At 35.7% G+C, this 24,981-nt stretch overlaps 1 protein-coding gene across 2 annotated transcripts in view; it reads right to left on the bottom strand.

Moving 5' to 3' along the window:
* The window catches only part of UNC13C (unc-13 homolog C), a 538,361-nt gene that overhangs the window by 292,722 nt on the left and 220,658 nt on the right, over window positions 1-24,981 (bottom strand). For both annotated transcript variants that reach the window (XM_008705990.2, XM_040620622.1), the window contains 2 exons: window positions 23,958-24,185; window positions 22,843-22,984 (listed from right to left, as the gene is read on the bottom strand). In XM_008705990.2, coding sequence (XP_008704212.2) covers window positions 22,843-22,984; window positions 23,958-24,185 — 370 coding nt within the window. The remainder of the gene's footprint in view (window positions 1-22,842; window positions 22,985-23,957; window positions 24,186-24,981) is intronic.

Raw genomic sequence — 24,981 nt, forward strand, 5'->3', positions numbered from 1 at the left:
GTATCGAAATGTAGCAGAATTAGTAAACGTTTGTATTTTATTCTTCATATTTATCTGGTACAATCAACAAAAGTGTTCTTTAAAATATCTAGTAATTGTAAATAATCCCATTTCAACTCAGATCTTCAAGGCATAACACTGAGAAAATCAGCAGCCAGAAACCGGCAAGAGCCATCCTGAGGCAAAGCAGCAGCAGCCTTTTAAACAGTAATTAAATTCTCTAGTTACAGCTTAATTCTTTAAACTCTGACCCAGCAAATGGAAATACTGTGAGACCCTCAGTGTTCATATTTCCTTTTAGTGATTTATTATGAGTTATGTAACCCACTTCCATTGCCATATTGATGTCTCATTTGTTCCTGAATTAAGATCCCAACCCTATTACCTTTGAATTCTATTACAGTAGATGAACAGACTCAGTTCAAAACCCAGGGACCATGCCCAGCAACTACTCCCGCCTTCATTTTAAAGGACAATTTAGTTATGAGTGTCAGGATCAAAAAACAGTCCCCAACATTTCACTTTTAAGTTTTCTTGAGGTTTTTCTTTATAGTAATTGTGCACTGTAGATCCATTCTATAAATTAATGACCAAGAAGATGATAAAAATTAGGACAAGAAATCAATTCTATTATTAGCGGCACTTTTGAAAAAGGACAGAAGGTGAAGAGAAATTCATGCACTGGCATTTAAAGGTTGGCTGAAAGATGCCCTTGTACCGGAACAGATCCTAGAACCAAAGGGCAAAGTAATACCTTGTAAGATAGACCCATTTGTCTGCCCCACCTTCGAGCCCCACAGTTAGATCATGAATACCTCAAAGTCTTATATTCTATCTTTATATCCAGTATTTTCTTCAGATACTAATGTTGCAGAATAAAATTATTTTAATAACTGTCTTAAGAATTGTTAAATACTATTAAAATATTAGCATTAATTAATCAAAATTAATGATGTTAAATAATAAAGGTAAAAAACCTTCAGACAAATCCTTTAGTGTCCATTTTGCTGTGAAGAGAGAGACCACTTACGAAGACAGATATTACAAGATCTATAGGATACCATTTATATGTGGAGTCTAAAAAAAAACTATAAAAAGAGAGTAAAATGGTGACTATCAGAAACTGGGGTTGGGAGAATAGGAGAGGTTTTACTTAAGGGTTCAAACCTGCAATTAGTAGATACATAAGTCCTGGAGAGCTAGTGAAATCACAGTGAATATCGATAACATTATAATAATCATCTAGTATGCTGAAAGACCAGATCTTAATTATTCCCACCACAAAAAAAGAAATTATGTGACATGAGAGGGGCACTGTTGCTACAATAGTAATATTACAATATAGAAACGTATCAAATTAAGGTTTTGTACACCTTAAATTCATATAATGCTATATTTCAAATGTATTTCAAGTAAAATTAGCAGGTAGAAAACTGGAGAACCAACTAGCCCATTCAAAAATAGGAGAAATGAATAGCTGTGTAGGTGTAGTTTCTATTCACCATTTCTTTGGTTTGTCATATATGTTTCCAATGCAGACACACTGTTCATTGTGTTTCTTAGGACAAGGATTTCTGTTCCCTACTCCTCTACCTGGTGAGCATTTACCTGTCTTTCAACACCCGGAGAAAATACCACCTCTGAGTGAAACTTCCCCTGGGAGTTTTCTTGTTTTTGTTGGTTTTCATTTTTCAATCCCTAGGACCTGTAGCAAGTAGATATTCAAAATTGCTTACTAAAAAAAAAAAAAAAAAAAAAAACACGGTTTCTTTTTCTCCACATTCTCACCAACACTTGTTATTTCTTATCTTTTTGATTGGCCATTCTGACAGGTGCAAGGTATATCTCATTGTGTTTTTTTCCCTTTTGAAGGCATATATATATATATATATATTTTTTTTTTTTAATTTTTAAGTTCAATTAGCCAACACACAGTACATCATTAGTTTCAGATGTAGTGTTCAATAATTTATCAGTTGTGTATTGTGGTTTTGATTTACATTTCCCTTGTGACTAGTGACATTGAGCACCTTTTTTGTGTGTCTGTTGGCCATTTGCATATGTTCTTTGGAAAACCGTCCATTCACATACTCTGCCCATTTTTTTAACATTTGTTTGTGGGGAGGGGGTGTTGAGTTTTATAAATTCTTTACATATTTTGGATATTAACCCCTTATCAGATACATCATTTTCAAATATATTCTTTCATTCAGTAGGTTGCTTTTGTTGAGAGTTTCCTTTACTAGACAAAAGCTTTCTATTTTGTGTTGGCAAGGATGTGGAGGAAAAAGGAACCCTTGTGTACTGTTGGTGGGAATGTAAATTGGTACAACTACTGTGGAAAACAGTATGGAGTTTCCTCAAAAGATCAAAAATAGAAATACCATATGATCCAACAATTCTACTACTGGGTATGTACACAAATAAACACTAATTCAAAAAGATATGTGCACCCGTGTTCACTGAAGCATTATTTATAATAGCCAAGATATGGAAGCAATCTAAGTGTCCACTGATGGATAAAGAAGATATACATGTACACACACACACACGAATATTACATTGTCATAAAAAAGGATGAGATCGTGCCATTTGAGACAACATGGATGGATGTAGAGGGTATTATGCTAAGGGAAATAAATAAGACTGAGAAAGACAAATACCATATGGTTTACTCACATGTGGAATCTAAAAAACAAATGAATAAACAAACAACAAGAATCAGACATAAATACAGAGAACTGATGGCTGCTAGAGGAAAGGGGTGTGGGAAGACGGGCAAATGAGGAAGGGAAGTGGAAGTTAAAGGCTTCTAGTTATGGAATGAACAAGCCATAGGAATAAAATGTACAGGACAGGAAATAAGAGTATTATTGTAATAGTGCTGTATGGTGATAGATGGTAGCCACACTTCTACTGAGCGTAGCATAACATATAGGGTTGAGTCACTATGATGTACACCTGAAATTAATGTAACATTGTGTGTCAACTATACTTAAATAAAAAAATAAAAACAAATATTATAGTAAGAGTAATCACACTCTTTTTTATTGCTCATTAAATATTACAAATATGCATGTTCCAATTAGTGACATAATTAGGTAGCTGAAATTGAACCATTTGTTTGAAGTCAGAAATAAAGTTGACTTTGGATGTGTGTTTGACATTTATTTGACATTTGAGTAAAGACATTATCTTCCCAAGTCTGACTTTCAGTGGTGACATGCGTTTTTTTTTGTTTTTTGTTTTCCCTTAAACTTACTTGCCCATGAAATAAAGAAGCTGTATGCCAATGACCTCTAAAGCAAAATTTAACTGTAAAGAGCCTGGAACAGTGCATGTTGCCCTGTTCTGCGGATGTCCTATTGTAGCTCGAATATTCCAAGATCTGTGGTTTATAGAAGTTATGCCATTTTATTTTATTTTTTAAAAAGATTTTGAGAGAGACAGAGAGCATGAATGGGGGTTGTGGGTACAGAGGGAGAGGGAGAAGTCGACTCTCTGCTGAGCAGGGAGCCAGATGCAGGGCTCTATCCCAGGACCCTGGGATCACGACCTGAGCTGAAGGAAGATGCTTAACCCACTGAGCCACTCAGGCACCCCAAAGTTATGCCATTTTCATTTTACTTTCAAGGGCAAGGTGTATTAGGTATGATGGAGTAATAGAACAGGCTTGGAAAAATATCTGCCTGATTCAAATTTCATTTGAGCCACTTACTAGCAGTATGACTTTGGGCAAGTTATGCAGTTACATTGAGTCTCCAAGTCCAATTGATAAAATTAGAATACCAATAATTATCTTTTAAAGATGATTATATATGTAACACTTAGAAGGGTACTGGGCACTTAGTAGGTTTTTAATTATAGCTAACTAATGCAGCAAATTCTATCACTCAAACAGATAAATATAATTTGCCTTTAACAGCAAACAAAAAGTTACTACAGATATAGGAAACAGGAAAAATTTTAGTCATCAAAACAGGAAATTGATTAAATAATCAATACTAATGCGATAAAATCTCATTCAGATATTAAAAATACTGTTTTAGGTGAGGGTTTATTTGGGCGCTCTCTATACTGTTCCATTAATCTATATGTCTGCCTTTATGATAGTGTCATACTGTTTTCATTACTGTAGCTTTGTAGTTTTTTTTTTTTTTTTTACACCCTTAAATTTTTAAGCATATGATACAGTATTGTTGACTATAGGTATAATGTTGTGGAGCAGATGTCTAGAACTTATTTCTCTTGCTTAATTGCAACTTTGTGCCTGTTGATTAGTAACTTGCCAATTCTCCCTCTTCCCAGCTCCTGGAAATGACCATCCTAGCATGTGATTCTAGGAATATGACTTTTCGATATCTAAGTGGAATCAGGCAATGTTTGTCTTTCCGTGGCTGACTTATTTCACTTTGTATAATGTCTTCGAAGCTCATCCATGTTGGTGCATATTGCAGAATTTCCTTCTTTCGTCAGGCTGAATGATAGCCCACTGTATGTATATATCACATCTTCTGTATTCATTCACCTATTGATGGACATTTCAGTAGTTTCCACGTCTCGGCTACTACCAAGAATGCTGCAACGAACATAGGAGTACTAATACGTCTTTGAGATTCTGCTTTCAATTTTTTCTTAGGTAAATACCCAGAAGTGGGATTGCTGGATCACATGGTAGTTCTATTATCAATTTGTTAAGAAAAATCCATACTGTTTCCCATAGTGGCTGCACTATTTTGCATTCCCACCAGCTGTGTACAAAGGTTCACTGACAAGGATGCCAAGAATACACAATGTGAAAGGATAGACAGGAACTTGGACCACAGCGAAGGGGTCCCATCCAACAGGAGCCTGAATCATGGAGGAGACTCAGATCATGGTGGTGCTGTCCAAGGCAGAGAGAGAAGTAAAGAAACACTATGGCTTCCCCTGTCCTCCCACCTCTGATCTTATCCAAGGGCCTCCTCACAACTAAACTTACTGAGCAAGAAAATCTGGGAAATGTAACCTTTGGAGTTTAGTTCCCTGAGATACAGAGCATGCTGCAGAAACTTCAGGGACTAAATGGAAGAGCAACAGGCCAGCACTTATGCCAAACTTATGCAGAAAGTGCCCTAGAGAAATACGTAAAGCTATATACTTAGCTAGAAGTACTTTGTGGTTCTCATTCTTATTCCTTTCAGCATTTCTTTGGCATTCCCTGAGAGGCCTTAGCATTTGCATCTTGAGAGATAAAACTCCTATGCTGAAAGTATTTTTCTAAATCGTACTTCAGGAAAAGAACTGATAAATAATGACCATTTTTGTACTAGGTGGTACAATGAGTGATTTGCAAAGAAAATTATGGTATAAAAATGCCTTGGAAAAAAATAATACTGCTTTATAAATATGAAACATTTTATTATCAGTAATGTTCTATGCTCATTCTTTATAAGTAGACAGATGCTTTACAGACTTTTAAGAAAAGATTGAGCACCCTTTACCAATTTTCACTGCAATGAACATAATTCATGTCATTATATAGTTGTATTCAGTGCATTACTTATTAAATGTCATTGTCAATATTTTAATGTAAACATTGTTTACTATTATTTACTTTTAAAAGATCTGACACATTATTTTCTCTATATATCTCATTTGAATTGTTACAAATGTGATACCATTTGGCATCTCGACTTTTTAAACTTAATATACCATGTACATCCAGACATACACACGATTACATTCTTTTTAGTGACATGATACACTACATGATGTGGATGTACCCTAATTTATTCAGTTTATCCCCCCCCATAGACAGTAGATGGACATTTAGGTAGTATCCAGTTCACTATTACAGCACTACACAGAACACCCTGTATGCATATTTTTATGAACTTGTAAAAATATTTTAGTTTGACAAATTACTAAAAGTGGATTTTCTAGGGTGGAAGGCATGTGTATTAATCACATACACATCTGCATATACATATAAATCACACCTGATTACTAAACTATCCTCCAGAAAGCATGTATGAGCTTACCCTTGTAACTCTTTCTCTATACTCTCACAAATACTGAGTATTATCACTTTTAAATCTTTACTAATCAGATAACTGAAACCTACCTTCTCATATTATATTGACTTTAGGGAGCATATTTATTATACATTAAATGAAATGTGTATATACAATATTTGTGAAATACATCCCCTTCCCATACTAGTCCACCTGAAAAGGAGGGAAAAAAAGAAAGAAAGAAAAAACTAATAAAAAGCACCTTTTTCCACCCCCACCTTCTCCTTCCCCTCCCCCCTGCATATCAAAGAGACCTTTCAAGAGCTTCTGAGTACTTCTGGCCAGAGAAAAAGAGTTGAACTGAAGAGCCAGAATTTATCTCTGGGGAAGAGAACAGAATTAGTCACCATTAGTTTCTATGGCACCTAATTTGCCTTTCTCTTAGATTCTCCCCCTCACTCTTTGCTGGAAAAAAAGAGCAGCTATTCTCCCAAGAAACTTTAAAGCAATGTTGGAAATGTCAGTAACAAGTTACAGTTGTAACGACTGCCTGACCAGACTATCTGAACACCACACTTGGCAGGAGCAGCAATCATAAAGGTAAACGCTATCAGCTAACAGCCTTCTCATTCCACACATCAGCAACACAGCACAGCTTATGGAAGACTTCTGCAGTGATCACCAACGAATTGCTAAAGAAAAGAAATGCTAGGAAACCTTACATTCCAATTAGCTTTTCCATTTAAATCCAAGCTTCAATCATTTATTTGGAATGGAATTACTTCGTTTAAGAATTCATACACAGTAACATTGGTTATACTTTAGTCCTCTCTGGAACCCCTTTGAGCTGGATAATATAGAAAATGCCAAGAGATGGAATCCAAAAAGAAAAACACACAAAAAACAAGCCACTGCACAAACACAACAAAACACTGACAGCATCTGTGATATTCTGGCATCTACATTAGCTAAACTTTATCACTAAAATGAAAACTCAAGTGTCTTGAAACTTTAAGTTGAATCTATGTAATTATGAACAGCTAGAAGAAAAATTTAGCCAAACATCTGATTGTTTTCAAACTTCCAAAAGTTTGAGTAATAAATATAAAACAACCCAATTTGATCAACTGTAAACATGATTTAACAGAAAAAGTACAAAAAACCACTATCAGCCAGATAAAAAGTTAAGACTAATGATTCAGGTAAAATTTTAATAGAAGATATTACTTTAAATTGAATCATACGAAATTGCCATTTCTGTAGGTCAGCAGAGTTGAATATCAGCAATTTCATATGACTCAGCCTAGTAATAACCAGTTTTACATAATCAGGTTTTGTCTGTGTCCTAGTTTGTACTTGGCATGTACAAGAAATGCCATTAGAGGGTCACCTGGGTGGCTCAGTTCGTTAAGCATCTGCCTTTGGCTCAGGTTATGATCCCAGGGCTCCTTGCTCAGCAGGGAGCCTGCTTCTCCCTCTCCTCCCTGTCTGTTCTCTCTCTTGCTATCTCTGTCACTATCTTTGTCTCTTTCAAATAAATAAATAAATCTTAAAAAAAATATTAAGTACCAAATAATTTAACAGTGAAGTTGAGAAAGCCATGGAGATCTTCAAGATTTACTAAATTTGATTGATCTGACCTGTATTTTATCCTTAGTTCTGTGTGGACAGAGTAAAGAAGGATGACACAATCTAGTCATAGTAAAAGCTCACGAGGTTACTTTCACTGCTTATTTCAGTGCTTTAACCAAATCAAAAAAACATTTTGTCCTTTTTTTTCCCTTCAGGTCTAATTCTAATCAAAAGCAGCAAAGTTTTTTGGGTGGAGACACAACCGAAAGAAAAAACAAGCCTCTCATGAAGACTAAGGGCCTTTGGAGAATGTCGTCAGGCAGAAAAACGGAAGCTGCAGATGCTAATGAAAAAGCAAACGTTCGAGTTCACGAAATGATGCTCAAGCACACACAGAGAAGAAGGATCTCGGAAACTTCTTGGGGGAAAATGTCACTGAAGGAACAGTAAGACGGGAGGCACCAGGGTTAAGCAATAGTAGAAATGGAAAGCTTATAAAAGACACTTCCATTGGTAAGAAATTAACTTTAGAAATTATCACTTGAAAATGATTAGTAAGTATATATTAAGGCTTATTTTGTACCCAACATTATTTTAGGAGGTCCTCTCCCTCAAAAAGCTCAAAACTTAGGCAGGAAGACAACACGAATGTCCATAAAAGACATGAAAATCATCATGGCCTGAAACAAAAGTGATCTAAAATGCTGTGTAGGGGCGCCTGGATGGCTCAGTCGTTAAGTGTCTGCCTTCGGCTCAGGGCGTGATCTGGGCGTTCTGGGATCGAGCCCCACATCAGGCTCCTCTGCTGGGAGCCTGCTTCTTCCTCTCCCACTCCCCCTGCTTGTGTTCCCTCTCTCGCTGGCTGTCTCTATCTCTGTCGAATAAATAAATAAAATCTTTAAAATAAAATAAAATAAAATAAAATGCTGCGTAACTACTGGGGGAAAAATAATCCATCAGTGCAAGTAGATGTGCCTAAGATGTCACATTCTTTTGAGTAATGACTTATTATATAGAAATCAATAAGCTATGAAAAATTTACAACAGTACTATGTACTAATTGGCCCCTCCAGAAACCTCTAGTGAGACACTCAAGTACTTAGAGAAGGTGGCAGAGGCTGGGGTTCTGGCTGTACAATCGTAACTTCAGGAAAGTTTGAGACTCTTTTTCAGCTGTAAATGTGAAGATACAAATGCCTATGACACTGAGTTTCTTCTAGAATTTAAATGCTATTAGATGTGCGTAACACTGTAAATGACAAAGTGCCAGAACACAACGGTGGTAGTGACGGTGATCACGGGCATCATCCCTGCTGTGGTCGTCATCACCACCACCACCATCAACCTAGAAGAGCAATTCTGTATCATGAATTTGTAAAGTCTAAATGCATCATTAATGTAGTACTGTTAATAGAGCAATTAAATTAATTTTTGCCAATGACTTTTTTGCTTAGTTAATTGAGGTATAACTGGCACACAATTAACTGCATATATTTAAAATGTGTAATTTACCAGGTCTGAGCACATGTATTCATCCATGTAACCACCACCACCATCAATATAACTAACATATCCATCACCTCCAAAAATTTTCTTGGACTTCTTGCAATCGCTTCCTCTTATCCTTTCCCTTTCCAACTCCTCAGACAACCACTGATCTGATGTCTTACATGATCAGTTTATTATTAGTTTGTTTCCTTTTTCTATAATTTTATATAAGTGGAAATAAACTGTACACTTTAATTGCTTCACTTAGCTTGAGATCTATTCCTATCGTGTTCACCAACAGTTGATTTCCTTCTAGTACTGAGTAGTACTCTTCATATGTCACAACTTGCCTATCTAATCACCTACTGATGAACATTTGGGTGTTTAGTTTTTATCTATTACAAAGCAATCTGCTGTAAATATTTGTATATAAATCTTCATACAAGCACATGTTTTCTTTTTAAGAAACCAGCGGTTTTCTCAAATGGTTATACCACCTTCTAGTCTCACCACCTGCCATAGAGTTCCTTGCCAACAGCTGGCAACAAAAGCATGAAGGTCTAAGGGAGACAACTGGACATGTACTAAAGTTTTTATACTTTGTGTGAAGTACAGTATCACTGATAAGTTGACTGTGATCATTTAAAGATGTATACTATACATCCTAAATTTACTACTAAAATAACAAAAGGAGATATAACTCAAAGTAAATCAGATGTGATTATAATAGTTGAATGGTCCAAGAAAAACATGCAGAGAAGAAAAAAGAGACAAAGAACTCACCATTCTGCTAATTATGGAATGGTGTTTCATTGTAGTTTCACCTCCCTGAACGATTAATGACATTGAGCATATTTTCATATGTTACTTAGCTATCCATGCAAATGTTCTGGTGCACTTCAAATTAACGTGTACTCTGTTGTTTTTGGGTGAAATGTTTTAAGTAGCAGACCTACAAATAATAGACCTACCTGTGCCTTCCTATGGTTAACATGTATTTCTTATAGGATGGCTATTGTTGGACTTTCTTTTTTTTGTTCAATATGATAATCTCTGCCTCTTAACCCTGGTGCTTAGACTTTTTACATTGAATGTGATCACTGACATGTTTAGGTTTTATCTTCTTGCTATTTTTTAATTTCTCAATTTATTTAACCTTCCCTTTCCCTTATTATATTTTTATAATTAAAATTTATTTTGGTGATGTATTAGCTATAATATTTTGTTCTGTCTTTTTAGTGGTTAGAGTTCATAGTACACATCTTTTTATAGTACACATCTTTAAATTATCATAATCTACAAACAATATCATATTGTTTGATGTAAAGTATAAGAACCTTAAAATAGCATATTTCCAGTTGGGTCCTGCAGACCTTTCTGCAATCATTATTACATTTTAATTATTACATAACAACTAATTGTTATTGTGTTTAATGTTAAGTAATCTCTTAGATCAAAATAATAGTTTATTGTATTTGTTAATGTAATTAGTATTGCCAATGTTCTTCACATTCCTTTTTATGTATTTATATAATTCTACATTTTCATCTATCACTTGTCTACTGCTTAAAGGACTTTTGTTAACATTTCTCATAGTACAGGTTGGAAGGAAAGGAATTCTTTCAGCTTATGTCTGAAAAAGTCTTTATTTTGCCTTAAATTATTTTGTTAAAAAATTTATTTTGTTGCCTTTGAGTTTGAAAGGTATTTTCCCAGAGTATGGAATTTTAGTTTGACAGTTGTTTCAATAATTTAAAGATGTTGTCCTACTGTATTATTGCTAATATCATTTCTTACGAAAAGTCTGCTGCCATCTTTATTTTTCTTACTCTGTATGTAGTGTGTCTTTTTTCTCTGGAAGCTTAAGATTTTCTCTTCTTCCCTGGTTTCGAACAACATGATGATGATGTACCTTGGAGAAATTTTTTCCATTTTCTTATGCTTGAGGTTAAGCTTCTTGAGTCTGTGGGTTTCTAGTTTTGATCAAACTTGAAAAAATTGGCTATTATATGCTCTATAGTTTATAAATTCTTTTGTCCCCATCCTTCCCTTTTGTCCTTAGAAGACTCCAATTACATGGTTTTGGGTGAAGTGATCTCATTGCTCTATTTTTTAAAAAAATTATCTGTGTTTCATATTTTTTCTATTATTGTATCCTTAATAATCTTTTCTTCTGCAATATCTCATGTGCTGTCATTCCTAATCAGTGTGCTTTTCATTTTACATAATATATGTTTCATTTCTAAAAGTTCAGTTTCAGTTTTTTTTTTTCAATAGCTTTCTAATCTCCATTTAACCTTTTCCTTTTTTTTTTTTTTTTTTTAAGATTTTATTTATTCGACAGAGAGAGAGACAGCGAGAGAGGGAACACAAGCAGGGGGGAGTGGGAGAGGGAGAAGCAGGCTTCCCACTGAGCAGGGAGCCTGATGCGGGGCTTGATCCCAAGACTCCGGGATCACGCCCTGAGCCGAAGGCAGAGGCTTAACGACTGAGCCACCCAGGTGCCCTCCATTTAACCTTTTTCTTATGCAGGGTTGTTTTATACTGATTTTTCCATGGTCTCTTTGGTTGGCTGGTTTGAACAAATGGCATTAGTGAGTGAATGGAACACTGTGGAAAAGGTCTTTACTGTGGTAATAGAAGAAAATGAGTCCTGCTTCTTTTACTTCACTCGTTGGATGTATTCTTCAGGAACATTCTATTGACCTCCCTGAACTTTAGCTTTCTCATCTGTAAATGACAACAATGCTTCATAAAGCACTATGAAGTATAATACTTGTGACAGGAATCCAAGTACTGTAAATAGCTACACAAACATCAGTGCCTATAATTACGAGATTTGCAACGATTTGGGTTTTAGACTTTCCTTCCTAGACATTTATATCTCTTTAGCAAGGCACTTGCCTATTTAGAACTTCTTTTGCTCAGCCTTCAAATATTATCATGCTTTAAACACCCTTTATTTAGAAATAACTAAGTATCCTGTTGTCAAGCCCAGCCAAGATGGCAATACCAGCCAGAATTGTCCATTCTCTAACTTCCAGGGATTGGCTCTCCCTCCCCAGCTGATGACAGAATCTTCAGCACCATCTCTACTATAATTAAAACAAAACAAAACAAAACAAAACAAAACAAAAACCCTCTGTAAATGGGAGCAATCATCTTTCATATTTACCTCAGCGTCTGTAGCACCTAGAAGAGTGCCTCATGAATGAATTATTTCTCTAAAGATTGTCAGAGCTGGTACTGAAAAAAATAAATGCCCAGAAAATAGATTTTACACTAGATTTTTCTGGGTTTTTCAATGGAGATCTGTAAACTTCCAGTTTGGCTAGATATAGGACTAGCGTGTTGCTCTCCTTTTCCTGCCTTCAAAATGGTTGGTCTACACACAGGGTACATGCAAGAGGTGGGAAGATGAACCAAACAGAGGTTGATTGGAATTGTAATATTTGGGTCTTGAAAACCCTTGACAGGTTCAGGCGGTTATAATGCCTGATTGACTAGATATATTCTACTCAGGGGCAATTTCTTCAACCTACAGGGCCAAATCAGTCAACAGCAGACCACCAGAATTTCCCTTCTCTCCCTTCCTCACACAAAGCACAACTGATGGATGTAAGGTGTTCTTACCACAGCCTGGTATTTAATAAAGATGAACTGTACTAATTGGATAAAATGCAAAGAACCTTCCTGGCAGAAATGCAAAGAAACCTTCCTGAGTGCTAGAGTTCAGAGACATATGGTCACAGGACCGAGGCTATTATGAACCACATGGAAGCTGATGATATGAACAGCTACTGAGCAGTGACCAAGAATAAAACCAGAGTACAGAGGAGAGAGGGAAGAAGAAAGAGCAGTGGGAGGGAGGGCAGGAGGGTTGGAGTGATAGGAGAAAGAGAGGGAGAGGAGAAATAAGAAGTAGAGATAGAGAAAAACAGATACAGATGAACAAACTGTCAGAGAAAAATAGGAATCAAAGGGCATAATAATTTCTGCCATTTTGGAGTTCTTATTTGCTTTTTCCTGGATTCCTGCAAGGGTTTTCTGTATCCATGTAAAAATCCCTTTTCCATGGTTCACTTTAAGTGTCAGGCGGTTCTTTTTCTTCCCACCAAGAGGGACGTCCTCACTGCCCCCAAGAGTTTGTTGTTTGTAATCCAACTTCTCCCTCAAGATTTGGGGGATTTTGTTTGAATTCTATTTAATCCTCAGTTTGAAACTAAGTCCAAGGCCTTCTGTATTTTGGTCTATGGAATATCACAATGCCATCTCTAAGGATCTGTCCTGATCTGAAATTACAGGGTTTGTTGACTGGCAATCAGTTCTCTTTGAGGACCCTATGCTTAGCGAATTCAGCCCAGATCTCTTTCCACATACGCTTCCTCTCCTTATTACAAAACCCTTTGTTTCTGGACTGAAGCAGTGATAAAGTAAATGTATTCTATTGGCTCTGTTGTGTGGGGATGGGTAATGGCTCATTCTCATTTACCAATAGGTTATTATATCTCCTCATTGCCAGGCATATTCACAATGCAGACAATGATTAGTAAACAAATTTCTAATCCCATAAAGTGTGACTAAACTCCTTGCTTTAGACAATTGTGGAACAATCTTCTTGACAAATGACTTCCTGATGCTAATACCATTGTTGTAAGCTAGCTCAGACAACTGAGGAAATACTCCCTTCCCATGTAGCCCAGAAAAGGCCTGTGCTAGTAATCTAGGCAATAAATCAAATCACTGATTACATTCAGGCTGTCATTTTAAAATATTAATCTGCTGTGCTATGGAGCTATTTGTATTTAATTGCGGTATTTAAATAAGCTATCTCCTATAGAGCTTAGTTTATGCTTAATTCCTGCTCAGTCCTCCGCTGAGCGGCACATGGCATGGTGGAGAGCCATGGGCCTGAGGCACTGTGTGTACCACGCATTTTGTTAGCTGTGAATTAAACACGGCTGACATTCTTCCAAAAGGCCAAGGCAATTATGCTTCTATAAACAACAGCTTTACGAGCTTCTGATGCTTACATGTTAAGAGTTTGTATGTTCATTTTCTCTTAACAAAAATTTTATTGTGTCAAGGTGGGGAGTAATTTTTTTTTTCCACACTGCCCACTGTGAGACAGATTCACAGGGGCTAAAGGGTTTTCTGGAGGTCAAGAAGCATGTTAATCCAGAAAATTTCTGGAACTCAAGTTTATAAACGAGTAGGCCAAACAGCTTTTTGGTATAACGTGAAGTCACTCTTCAAGTCAGTACTTTCCATGGACCTTGTAAGTACAGTGATTTGCATAAAATGGGCACAAAGGAAATGTGGGTAGAATTGATAGCCAAAGCAAGTGGAGGTGATTGTCCAGTCACTACATAAGTAAGGTGTTCAAACACCACTACTCTGCCTCTCGATACCACCATAAATAAATGAGGCTATGTTTGTAGTCCTACCACAGGGATTGTGTTGACTAGACTTTGTTATTAAAATAATTCTTTAATACAAATTAAAAATATAACTGACAAAGGGAAACCGTCTTGCACTGTTGGTGGGAATGCAAAGTGGTGAAGCCACTCTGGAAAATAGTATGGAGTTTCCTCAGAAAGTTAAAAATAGAATTAATCTATGTTCCAGCAATTGCACTACTAGGTTTTTACCAAAAGAATACAGAAACACTAATTCAAAGGGGTACATGTACCCCAATGTTTATAGCAGCATTATCTACAATCTCCAAATTATGGAAACAGCCCAAGTGTCCATCAACTGGTGAATGGATAAAGAAGATGTATACACCCACACCCACACACACATATACTGGAATATTAATCATCATAAAAAAGAATGAAATCATGCCATTTACAATGACATGGATGGAGCTAGAGAGTACTACACTAGGCAAAATAAGTCACTCAGAGAAAGACAAATAGCACATGATCTCACTCATTGGTGGAATTTAAGAAACAAATGAACAAAGGGAAAAAGGAGAGAGAGAGAGGCAATCCAAGAAACAGACTCTTAACTAGAGAACAATCTGATGGTTACCGGAGGGATGAGCACTAGGTGTGCTACGGAAGTGCTGAATCACTATACTGTACTCCTGAAACTAATATACTGTACATTAACTGGAATTTAAGTAAAAACTTAAAAAAATAAAATATTAAAATTAAAAAATAACACATGCCTGCTAGCTTCCCTCTAGGAGGGAATCAGCATGAAGTTTTATTTCATAAGTTACCAGAAACAAAGCACCATCAACTATAGAGTCTTCTAGAAAGAACGGTATCTACGTAACAAAAATGTAAGCCTTGTAATTCCAAAATTTCTTATTCAAATAGACAGACTATACTGCCATTTCCTCTCTAAAACTCACTGGAAGAAACTTACTCCTTTTCCTCCTGAGGCAATGATTTATGATAAGCATAAAACATTTCATTAACCATAGCATAGGAAAATAAAATCAAATGTCATAATTATGAAATGATCAAATATACAACTTACTAGGATTAAAGAACAAAGATAACAAGCACCTTAGATTTATGTAATACTTTATCATTTCAAAGTTCTTTCATATACTTTAATGCATACCCATATGATGCTTTAAAAATGATGTATGTTTACAACCCCTCCTAACCCATATTTCTGTCAGAGAGCAAATGGCCATGCCTCTGTTCTCGGCACTCTTCAGAGTGCCTCACCCTTAAAATCACACAACATCTTGGTCCTTTGAAGATGAAAATTTCAAACTTTTTTCAATTCATGGTGAGAGAGGCAAAATTAAAAGTGAAATGACTTAGCATTAATCTCTGGAGGGTATCAAGTTGCCTTTAATGGGGGGATTATTAAGCTTTCAAAAATTTCTTCATTTGCATTTTCATTTTACCAGCTTTGGGGCTGTCTGTTTTGTTCAGGTCAATGCACTTTTCCTAAGACAATCGTTTAAGTGTTGGAAAAAACACCCTTCTTTATTTTTATTTGCAGCTTCTCTGTGGCTTCAGAATGGGGGACTGCTTTGCAGTCTTAGCTCTACTATAATCTACCTGAGATTCGTGTGTTTTACCAGTCAAATGAGGGAGTCAAATAAAAGAATCTCTTGGATCCTGTGACAATTTTGGTTTTACAATTCTTATTTTGGTAATACTTTCCTTTTACGGCACCTTGTTCATTAGTCTTTTCTTGGCCTCACTATTCGGATTAGAACTTTTTTTTTCCTACAAGCAAACATTACTGCCATGTTTGCTGTGAAGTCCTGAATCTTACCACAAAGAATGTCTTCATGTTACTAATGCTAATAACGATAATAATTAATGATGATAATACTGCCATTTTGAATGCTTACCAACTGCCATGAAATCTGTATACATTATCTCAATATAACAATCCAGTGAAGTATGCATCGTTATCCCAGTTTTTCATATTGGGGAAAACTAAAGCTCAGAATTTAATTCCCCAAAATGCAAACTATAGTCATACTATTAATAAGCTATCTTATTTTCAGAATGTCAGGATACCATTTTACACTCCAGCTCCCAGGACAGAACTGTCAAGGTAGTAGGAGGCATGGATGAGCTCATCTATGACATGTATGCATTTTTCAAACTCTGCACATAAATTCACTATGAACTCATTTACTCCTGAAAAAAAAAAAAAAAAAAAACCCTTACAAAAGAAGATAAATTTGCAATTCCCATGCCATTTCTTGGTAAAATGAAAGCATGCACAGGTAGATCCAAAATAGTATTTCTGGAACCAGTGATGTAAAACCTTAATATTAAGAATGGAATCCTGGAGTTCTAGAAACTGGCAACAAAAAGAGCTACTGTGGAAAATTTAGGCATTTGTTTTTGGTATTCTAGAGGGGACAAATAGAAGATATGTGTGAGTGTAACTTAACACTCACACATATTTTGTCAGTAAACTAAAAAGAAAATTGTGAAAAAATTATGCAAATTATATATATATATTACATGAACAGCAGGGTGCAATGGGTTTGAATTTGAATTTCTTCTTCCTTGAAAGCAGTGCTGCTTAAAAAATAGCTATATTATTATTGCCATTGTAGATAATGCCTCCTCTCAAAAGGAAAAGAGGGGCATATGGTAAATTATAGGAAAACTGCCCCCAAATTAACCAACCATTCCAGTATAGTCTTTTGTGTACTTGTCCCATCAATTATGAGGAATTCTATTTTGTTTGGTGGGAACAAACACTATTCCTGACCTAGATGAGCACCAGGCATAGTCATACCTAAATCTTTTGGTGGCCCTTACCTTGTTCTTGGGTATTTCCTCACATGAGTGCACTTATCATTATTCAGCTGATTTCTCAAGGGAACCCTTTGTAGGATTAAAATATTAGAATAAGTATTTCCACTACTGTGGTCCTTTGGATGGAGGGTTTATTTCATACACATAACTGGCAACCTATGGATCAAACAGCTCTAGAATTAAGATGTGGTTTGACATGCCTTGTGTTGGTTCTCACACTGTTTTATTTCATCTTGCTTACAAATCAAATTGAGATTTTCAGACTTTCTAATAGTAGTCAAGAAGAAATAACGGACTGGAAATACCCTCCCACGTGAAAAATAAAAACTGAGCAAAGTAGATGGTTTCAATATACAGGAGATCTGTCAAGGAAGGACCGTGATCCCAAGGAAACAGAAAACAAACAAGATGAGCCTTATGATTACGTCAGCTAACTGCCTTGACATAGTTTTTAGGTGGCTGTACAAGGAAAGGGAACTCAGGTGGAGTCTACCAGACTCGTTGAGGTGAAAAGACAGACCCAAAAATCTGGGAAGACCAAGGCAGCTAAAGGCCACAGGCATAATGTCAAAAAGAAGAGACACGAACAGAAGGAAAATTTTGACAACCTGCCAAGGGTCCCTCTCGAGCGATCAGGTGAGTCATGATAAGGGCACACACTGAAGCTACCCAAGGCCGGTTAAGATGCATCAAAAGGATTAGGTCTAAAGTGCACAGCACTCACCGAGACAAGAAATAGTGCTGGTTTCTACCTGGAAGACTTGAAAAAATGTATCATTCATGAGTCGGTAGGCAGAGTACACAGCAGAGTCTTGCTGCAGGATTGAGGAATAATTAGCCCAAAGCTGAGCACTACTTCATTTCCACTTAACAAATTCTAAAAGCAATACCCAAAAAACCAAACTGCTTCCATGTAACTTACCTAAGTTTCAGAGCAAAGTTCAGTAATATTTATAGGATGTCAATAATACACATCAACCAGCGAGGTATTATTTGCAATGTCTGGCATCCAGTATACAATTACCAGGCACGTGAAGCAGCAGAAAAATGTGACACATGATGAAGAGAACAACTGATCAGTCAAAACTGACACAGATGTTAGGATTGGCAGCCAAGGACATCAAAAGAGTTATAAGTTTTGCATGTGTTCAAAAAGTGAGGTAGACAAAGACAGTGTCAAGGGAATAAGACGACAAGTCACAGACGGGGAGAAAATATTTTCAAAAGGCACATGTGATAAAGGACTATTATCCAAAACATTCAAAAGACTTCTAAAACTCAATAATAAAAAACTTAAAAAATTCTTCTTAAAAACCTCACCAAAGATATACAGATGGCCAGTAAGCATTTGAAAAGGAATCAGGAAAATGTCATCAGGAAAATGCCAATTAAAACAACAATCTACCACCATACCCCTATTAGAATGGCCAAAAGCTGGAACACAGACACCACCAAATGCTCAAGAGGATCCAGCACAACAGGAGCTCCCATTCATTGCTGGTGGGAATGCAAACTGGCACAGCCACTTTAAAAGACAGTTTGACATTTCTTACAAAACGAAATATACTCTTACCATACAATTCAGCAATTATGCTTCTTGGCATTTACCCAAAGAAATTGATAACTTATGTTCACACAAAAACTTGCATATGGATGTTTATAGCAGCTTTATTCTTAATTGCCAAAACTTGGAAGCAACCAAGATGTTCTTTGGTAGGTCAATGGGTAAACAAACTGTGATGCATCTAGACAACGGAATATTCAGTGCTAAAAAGAAATGAACTCTTAAGCCACGTAAAAGACATGGAATAAACTCAAATGCATATTACTAAGCAAAGAAAGCCAACACAAAAAGGTCACACACTGTATGATTCCAACTGTATGACATTCTTCAAAAAACAAAACTATGCAGACAGTAAAAAGATCAGTGGTTGTCAGGGATTCGGGGTGGGGGGGGAGGACGAACAGGCAGAACACAGGATCTTTTAAAGGCAAAGTACTCTGTATGATACCATAAAGATGGACACACATCATTATATATTTGTCCAAACCCACAGAATATAAACCACCAGCAGTGAACCATAATGTAAACATGGTCTTTGGGTGATAATGTTGTGTCAGCATAGGTTTATCAATTGTGGAAAAAAAAAATACACACACACACACACACACACACACACACACACACACACCATTTTGGTGGATGGAGGAGTGTTAGTAATAAGGGGAGGCTATAGATATGTGGGGGGTAGAAGGTACATGGGAAATCACTATACCCTCCCCTCAATTTCTCTGTGAACTTAAAACTTCTCTAAGAAAATAAAGTCTTAATTTAAAAAAATTGAGTAGAGACGTGGAAGATACAAAGACCCAACTTGAACTTCCTGAGATGGAAACTGAAATATCTGAAATGAAAAATACAGCAGAATGGATTAATAACAGATTAGACATGACCAAAGAAAAGGTGAGTGAATTTAAACACACAGCAAGAGAAATAATCCAAAGTAAAACACAGAAGATAAAAGAGAGAGAAAGAGAAAAGATTAATAAACATTCCATCAGTGGGTTGTGGGACAACTTCAAAAGGCCTAATATATGTATAAGGGGAATCTCTAAAAAGTAGAGAAAGATAGAGAAATAGCCAAAATGTTTCCAAATTTGAAGAAAATTGCAGATTCACAGTCCCAATTGATTCAACAAACCCCATGCACCAGAAACACAAAGAAAACCACACCATGGTACAACGCAATCATATTGTGCAATCAAGTAAAGAAAACATTGTCTTTATAGCAACTAGGGAGGAAAAAGACATGCACAGAGGAACAAAGATGAGAGAAAGAATGGATTTCTCACTGAAAACAAGGAAAGTATGTGAACACAAAGATGATGGAAAAATATCTTCCAAGCAATTGTTTTTAAATGGCATTCAGAATCATATGAGCATTTCAAAAACGCAGTAAAAGCATTAGACAAACTACATCTGTTTCTGACCAAAACTCTCCACATACTGGAAATAGACGATGACTGTCTCAACTGGATAAATGACATCTACAAAAGGCCTACAGCTAATACCATAGTTAATCAAGAAAGCAATGTGTTCCATCTGAGACTGAGAATAAGGCCAGGATATGTGCTTTTGTCACTTCCACTTGGTACCATATTGGAAACCTCAGCCAGAGCAATAAGACAATCAAAATTGTACCAGGTTTCTTTTTGTGTGAAAAATGATAGCAGATTCTAAAATGCATTTGGAAATAATTCAAAAGTTCTAAAATAGATAAAATAACTGAAAAAAATTAAAAGTTGGAGGACTAACACTGATTTTAAGACTGATTATAAAGTAAAACTGCAGTAATCTAGACTGTGTGGTATTGGCCTACATATGGATAAATAGCTAAATGGAACAGAAAAATCTAGAAATAGATCAACACGATATATGGATAGCTGATTTTTATTAAAGATGCAAAAGCAAATTTAGTAAAGAAAGGATAGTGCTTTCAAGAAATGATGCCGTAACTACTGGATACCCTATGCAAAATAATAAACTTAGGTCTGTAACTTCTACCACATTAGAAAAATTACCTCAAAAAATGCAATGATGGACCTACATGTAAAATATAAAACTCTAAAAAGCTTATACAAATACAAAAACAGTAAAAATGGGCAAAATAAACACTAAACTAAAAAAGATACATGAATAGCACATGGAAGATGCTTGAAACCATTAGTCATCAGAGAAACGCAAAATAAAACCACTATAACACTACACTACACATACGTAAGAGTTCCAAAAATCTAAAAGACTAACCCAACGAAGTGCTAGAAGGGTGTAATGACCTGGAACTCCCACACATTGGTGATGGAAATTTAAAATGGTAAAGCCACTTGGAAAAATTATCTTAAAAATTAAATCTATTCATAATAGATGTTCCAGCTATTCTACCCTTAGGTATTTATTCAAGAGAAATGTGTATAAATATTTGTACGGACATATGTTTACAAGTTTCCAAACAGCTTTATTTTTAATAGCTATAAATGAGAAACAAACCAAATGTCCCTCAAAAGGTGAATGCATAAACAAACTTTGATATTTTATTACAATGAAATGCTACGCAGCAATAAAAAGAAATGATCTATTGCTGAATCCTACAACATGGGTGGATTTCAAAATAATTACACTGAGTCAGTCAAACCACATAAAAGAAAAATGCATAGTGCATGCTCTATTTATATAAAAATCTATAAAATGCAAAATGAAAAGTATTCTATAGCATCATAAAGGAGATCACTGATTGCCTTGTCTTGGAGGGAAGTAAGAGAGACAGTTTCTCTGGCTCATGAATATGGGGTTAGGGATATGTTCATTATATTGTCAGTGGTGATGGCTTCATGGAGGTATATGCAGGTCAAAACTTAACAAGTAGTACACTTTAAATACGTAGACTTACATTTTGTCAATTTTACTTCAATAAACGTGATTTTAAATGCTCAAACTTCTAGCTTCTCCTGAGAAACTGGGAGCTCTAGCTGAATTGCATCTGCATGATTATGTGGCCATGGAAGCTGTATTCTTCCAAGTCACCTGTTCTAAGTTTGCCACAGTCCTGTCCTTTTCTGTTGCCCTTATCCTGCTTGATTCATTTATTTGACTGCTTTAGAGATTGGAATTTATGACTATCAGTTGATTTCTTGTCTTCTGTTAAAAAACAAAGGATGTTAAAATAGTTTCTTCCACCAGTGTAAAGGGAGGAATTATCCAAACTCATTCTATGGCCAAACCTATTTCTGAACACTCCCTTCGTCAGCCCATATATACAAAAGCTCTGTATTTCTTACTCACTATTGCCTACATTTCCAAACAAGCTGTATGTGTTGGGTTTGCTCACTTGGTACCTTAACAAGATCCTTGTTTACACCATCAGTATAGAAAGGAGGGTAGAAAAAGAAAGGACTCAGGGTTAGGAATTTTCATTTCGATCAAATGCTAACTGGAAAGTCATCTTATGTCTCTAGAAAGAAAAGAACCTACGCCAGAAAAATAATTTCTTACTGTTTGGTACCAAATACGAGAGGCTTAAAAATAAATGACCTCTATAAATGAGAGGTTGTAAAAGTTATCATCAACCACTTCATCATGGTGTAGGTGTGATGGGCCAGGTGATGCCCAAAACCTTTCTACGGTCCTTAGTCCTAAATCTTTGGATGTCAGGATATTGCTGAATCAAGCCAGGAAATTGCAAGTTCTGTTGGGTCAACCCAAGTGATAGAACACATTTTAATCTTTTTTCTCCTGTACAGTCACCCCAACCATGTCACCTTTTGTTTGAAATATTCCTTTTATTCACTTGTTTCCAAAGATAAAGAATAAATGAGTATTGAGTGACTTCATAACATTAATTTCACTTTTCATAATTTCTGCTTAGATAGTATTAAATATGAGATAATTATTGTTTCTATATTTTGCATGCCTGTCTTAAATTTATTCCCAAACATATAGATACTTGTAATATTTCATATGATACACTTACAAATAAAACTTCTCATCCCATACTGGATTCAAGTTTCCAAAAATGGTTTTAGTTCTTCTTTTGTTCTTTCCCACTTGAACAGTAACATACGGGTCACTTGACCCTGTTTTGTCTTTTGCCTGCAAGCCTTGTGCTGAAACCACTGAAATTAACCAAAACAGACATTTTAATATAAAATTTCTCAAACAAACAAAAAAGTGATAATGGAGGGCAGATTTTCTAACACTTTGCACTCTGGGTTTGGGCATGCATTCCCATCGCTGTTATTGTCATGAACATTAGGACTTAAAAATATTTAGTGAAAGAATGAAAACACTGAATGTTAAAAGCTTCCTAGAATAAATATCTGCTTTTGCCTGTACTAACAGCTATACACATACACTTTCATATACACAACAGCTATATACATATGTACACATTACTATATACATGTACAGAAAAATAAAGATGCACGTACAGTATGTCAAAATTATCCAATGTAATTCAAAGTCCTGTGATTTAAAATGTATTTCTATTTGCGAGTTTGCTGTCACTATTGAACAACTCGACCTAGTAAATAAATAAATAAAAGCATCTTTATTTTATCTTGTAAGTACCATATGAGTAAGTTAAGAGGCTTGGGAAACATTAATGCAACAGATACACACTTGCTGTTGTTATAGGCAACTTCAGAAGTTCGTATTTTTAGAAATCACTAAGCTCAAATTGCCTTGACTCAAGGATCAAATGTTTGAGGAGTATTGATCAGGGATTAAGTAAAATGATGTGTGTTTTCTCATTAAGAGAAACTGACTAAAGAGATTTTTGGCTACTCTTGTAATTTATCAGTGGCAGGCAGCTACAAAGCTAATGTCTTGTAAATTGCAGGATATTGATGAGCACATTGTAAAAGAGAAACTTCTTCCTCTAGAGGAGCTTTTGATTAGAACAAGCTGCAATTACTTCAATTATCTAGTATATATTTTAGAAATTTCAAGTACCAACTACATTTCTTATCAATATTGAGAAGATTGAAAAATTCTACTTATTATACCTGTAATTATTATTAGCAGTGATTTCTAAGACATATAAAAATCTCAAGGTGGAATAAAAAATTTAAAGACAACTATTTTTACCTGTAATGGTTATTTTTGCTGACCACTTAGATGTCCCATCTAGGACACTCTGCTTGGCCGCTTTTGTGTACCGCACAAAATCTTCTTTAGAAATCTGAAACATCTCCTGAATTACTTCAAACACCTCTGGCCTGTTTTTCTCCCTAATCTTCATTCTTTCTTTCATAGCTGTAATGATGGTCTGAGTCTTGTCTTCGGCACCGTGCTTCGAACTCTTTTCTGCTGCTCCTGTAATGGGAAAATCAATGGTGATGTAAATGCACATAAAGTGACTTTCTGATGGCCTGAGAGAGTTAAAGAAAGAAGAACTAGGAGAATGAATAAATGCTTTCTTTCTGAGGAGTCAGGGTACCTTCTTCATGGAACATCAGGCAATATAAATGCTGCTGGACAAAATATCTAGGCTGAGATTCAGAACTCACCTTTGTGTTAATGCCAAGTAAATGCACTTCCATGATTCCCAGTTTTTTCAGGTGTATTATTGGATTAAATGAGGGATTACGCAAATACGTGGTTTGAATTTTCAAAGAGCAAAAAGAATGCACACAGTCAAATGTGGTATATGCCACATGCAAAACAAAATTGAGAAATAGGATATATATGGCAAATGTCTCCCCAAATTCAGTATTCTGAATACTTGTGTTCAAGTACTTATTTTTAATGATGGAATTTATCATAATTAAGTGCTTTAATTCTTCTTGTAAAATAATACCACCACTCTGTTGTATAATGAAATACAGGGTGAGATTTTACTTGGATTTAAAGTAATTCTGCTGTTTAAAAAGGATTTGGAAACCAGTGTGCTAGATGACAACTAAATATATGATGGATTGCAGGCTTGAACTCTCATTTTGTGATATGGCCATAGTTTTCCATAGGCTAAATTCTTCCTACTCCAAACTCTCTTTGATTTCCAGGATTTTTAAATTTTTTATTTTAATTAATTATTTTTATGATTGGTCTCAACTTTCTGGTTTTTTTGTTTATAACACTGATCCTTTTGGCAATGAAGGATTTCCAAAAG

Source organism: Ursus maritimus, unplaced genomic scaffold (genome assembly GCF_017311325.1).
Source record: "Ursus maritimus isolate PB19 unplaced genomic scaffold, ASM1731132v1 scaffold_35, whole genome shotgun sequence".
Classification (NCBI taxonomy): domain Eukaryota; kingdom Metazoa; phylum Chordata; class Mammalia; order Carnivora; family Ursidae; genus Ursus; species Ursus maritimus.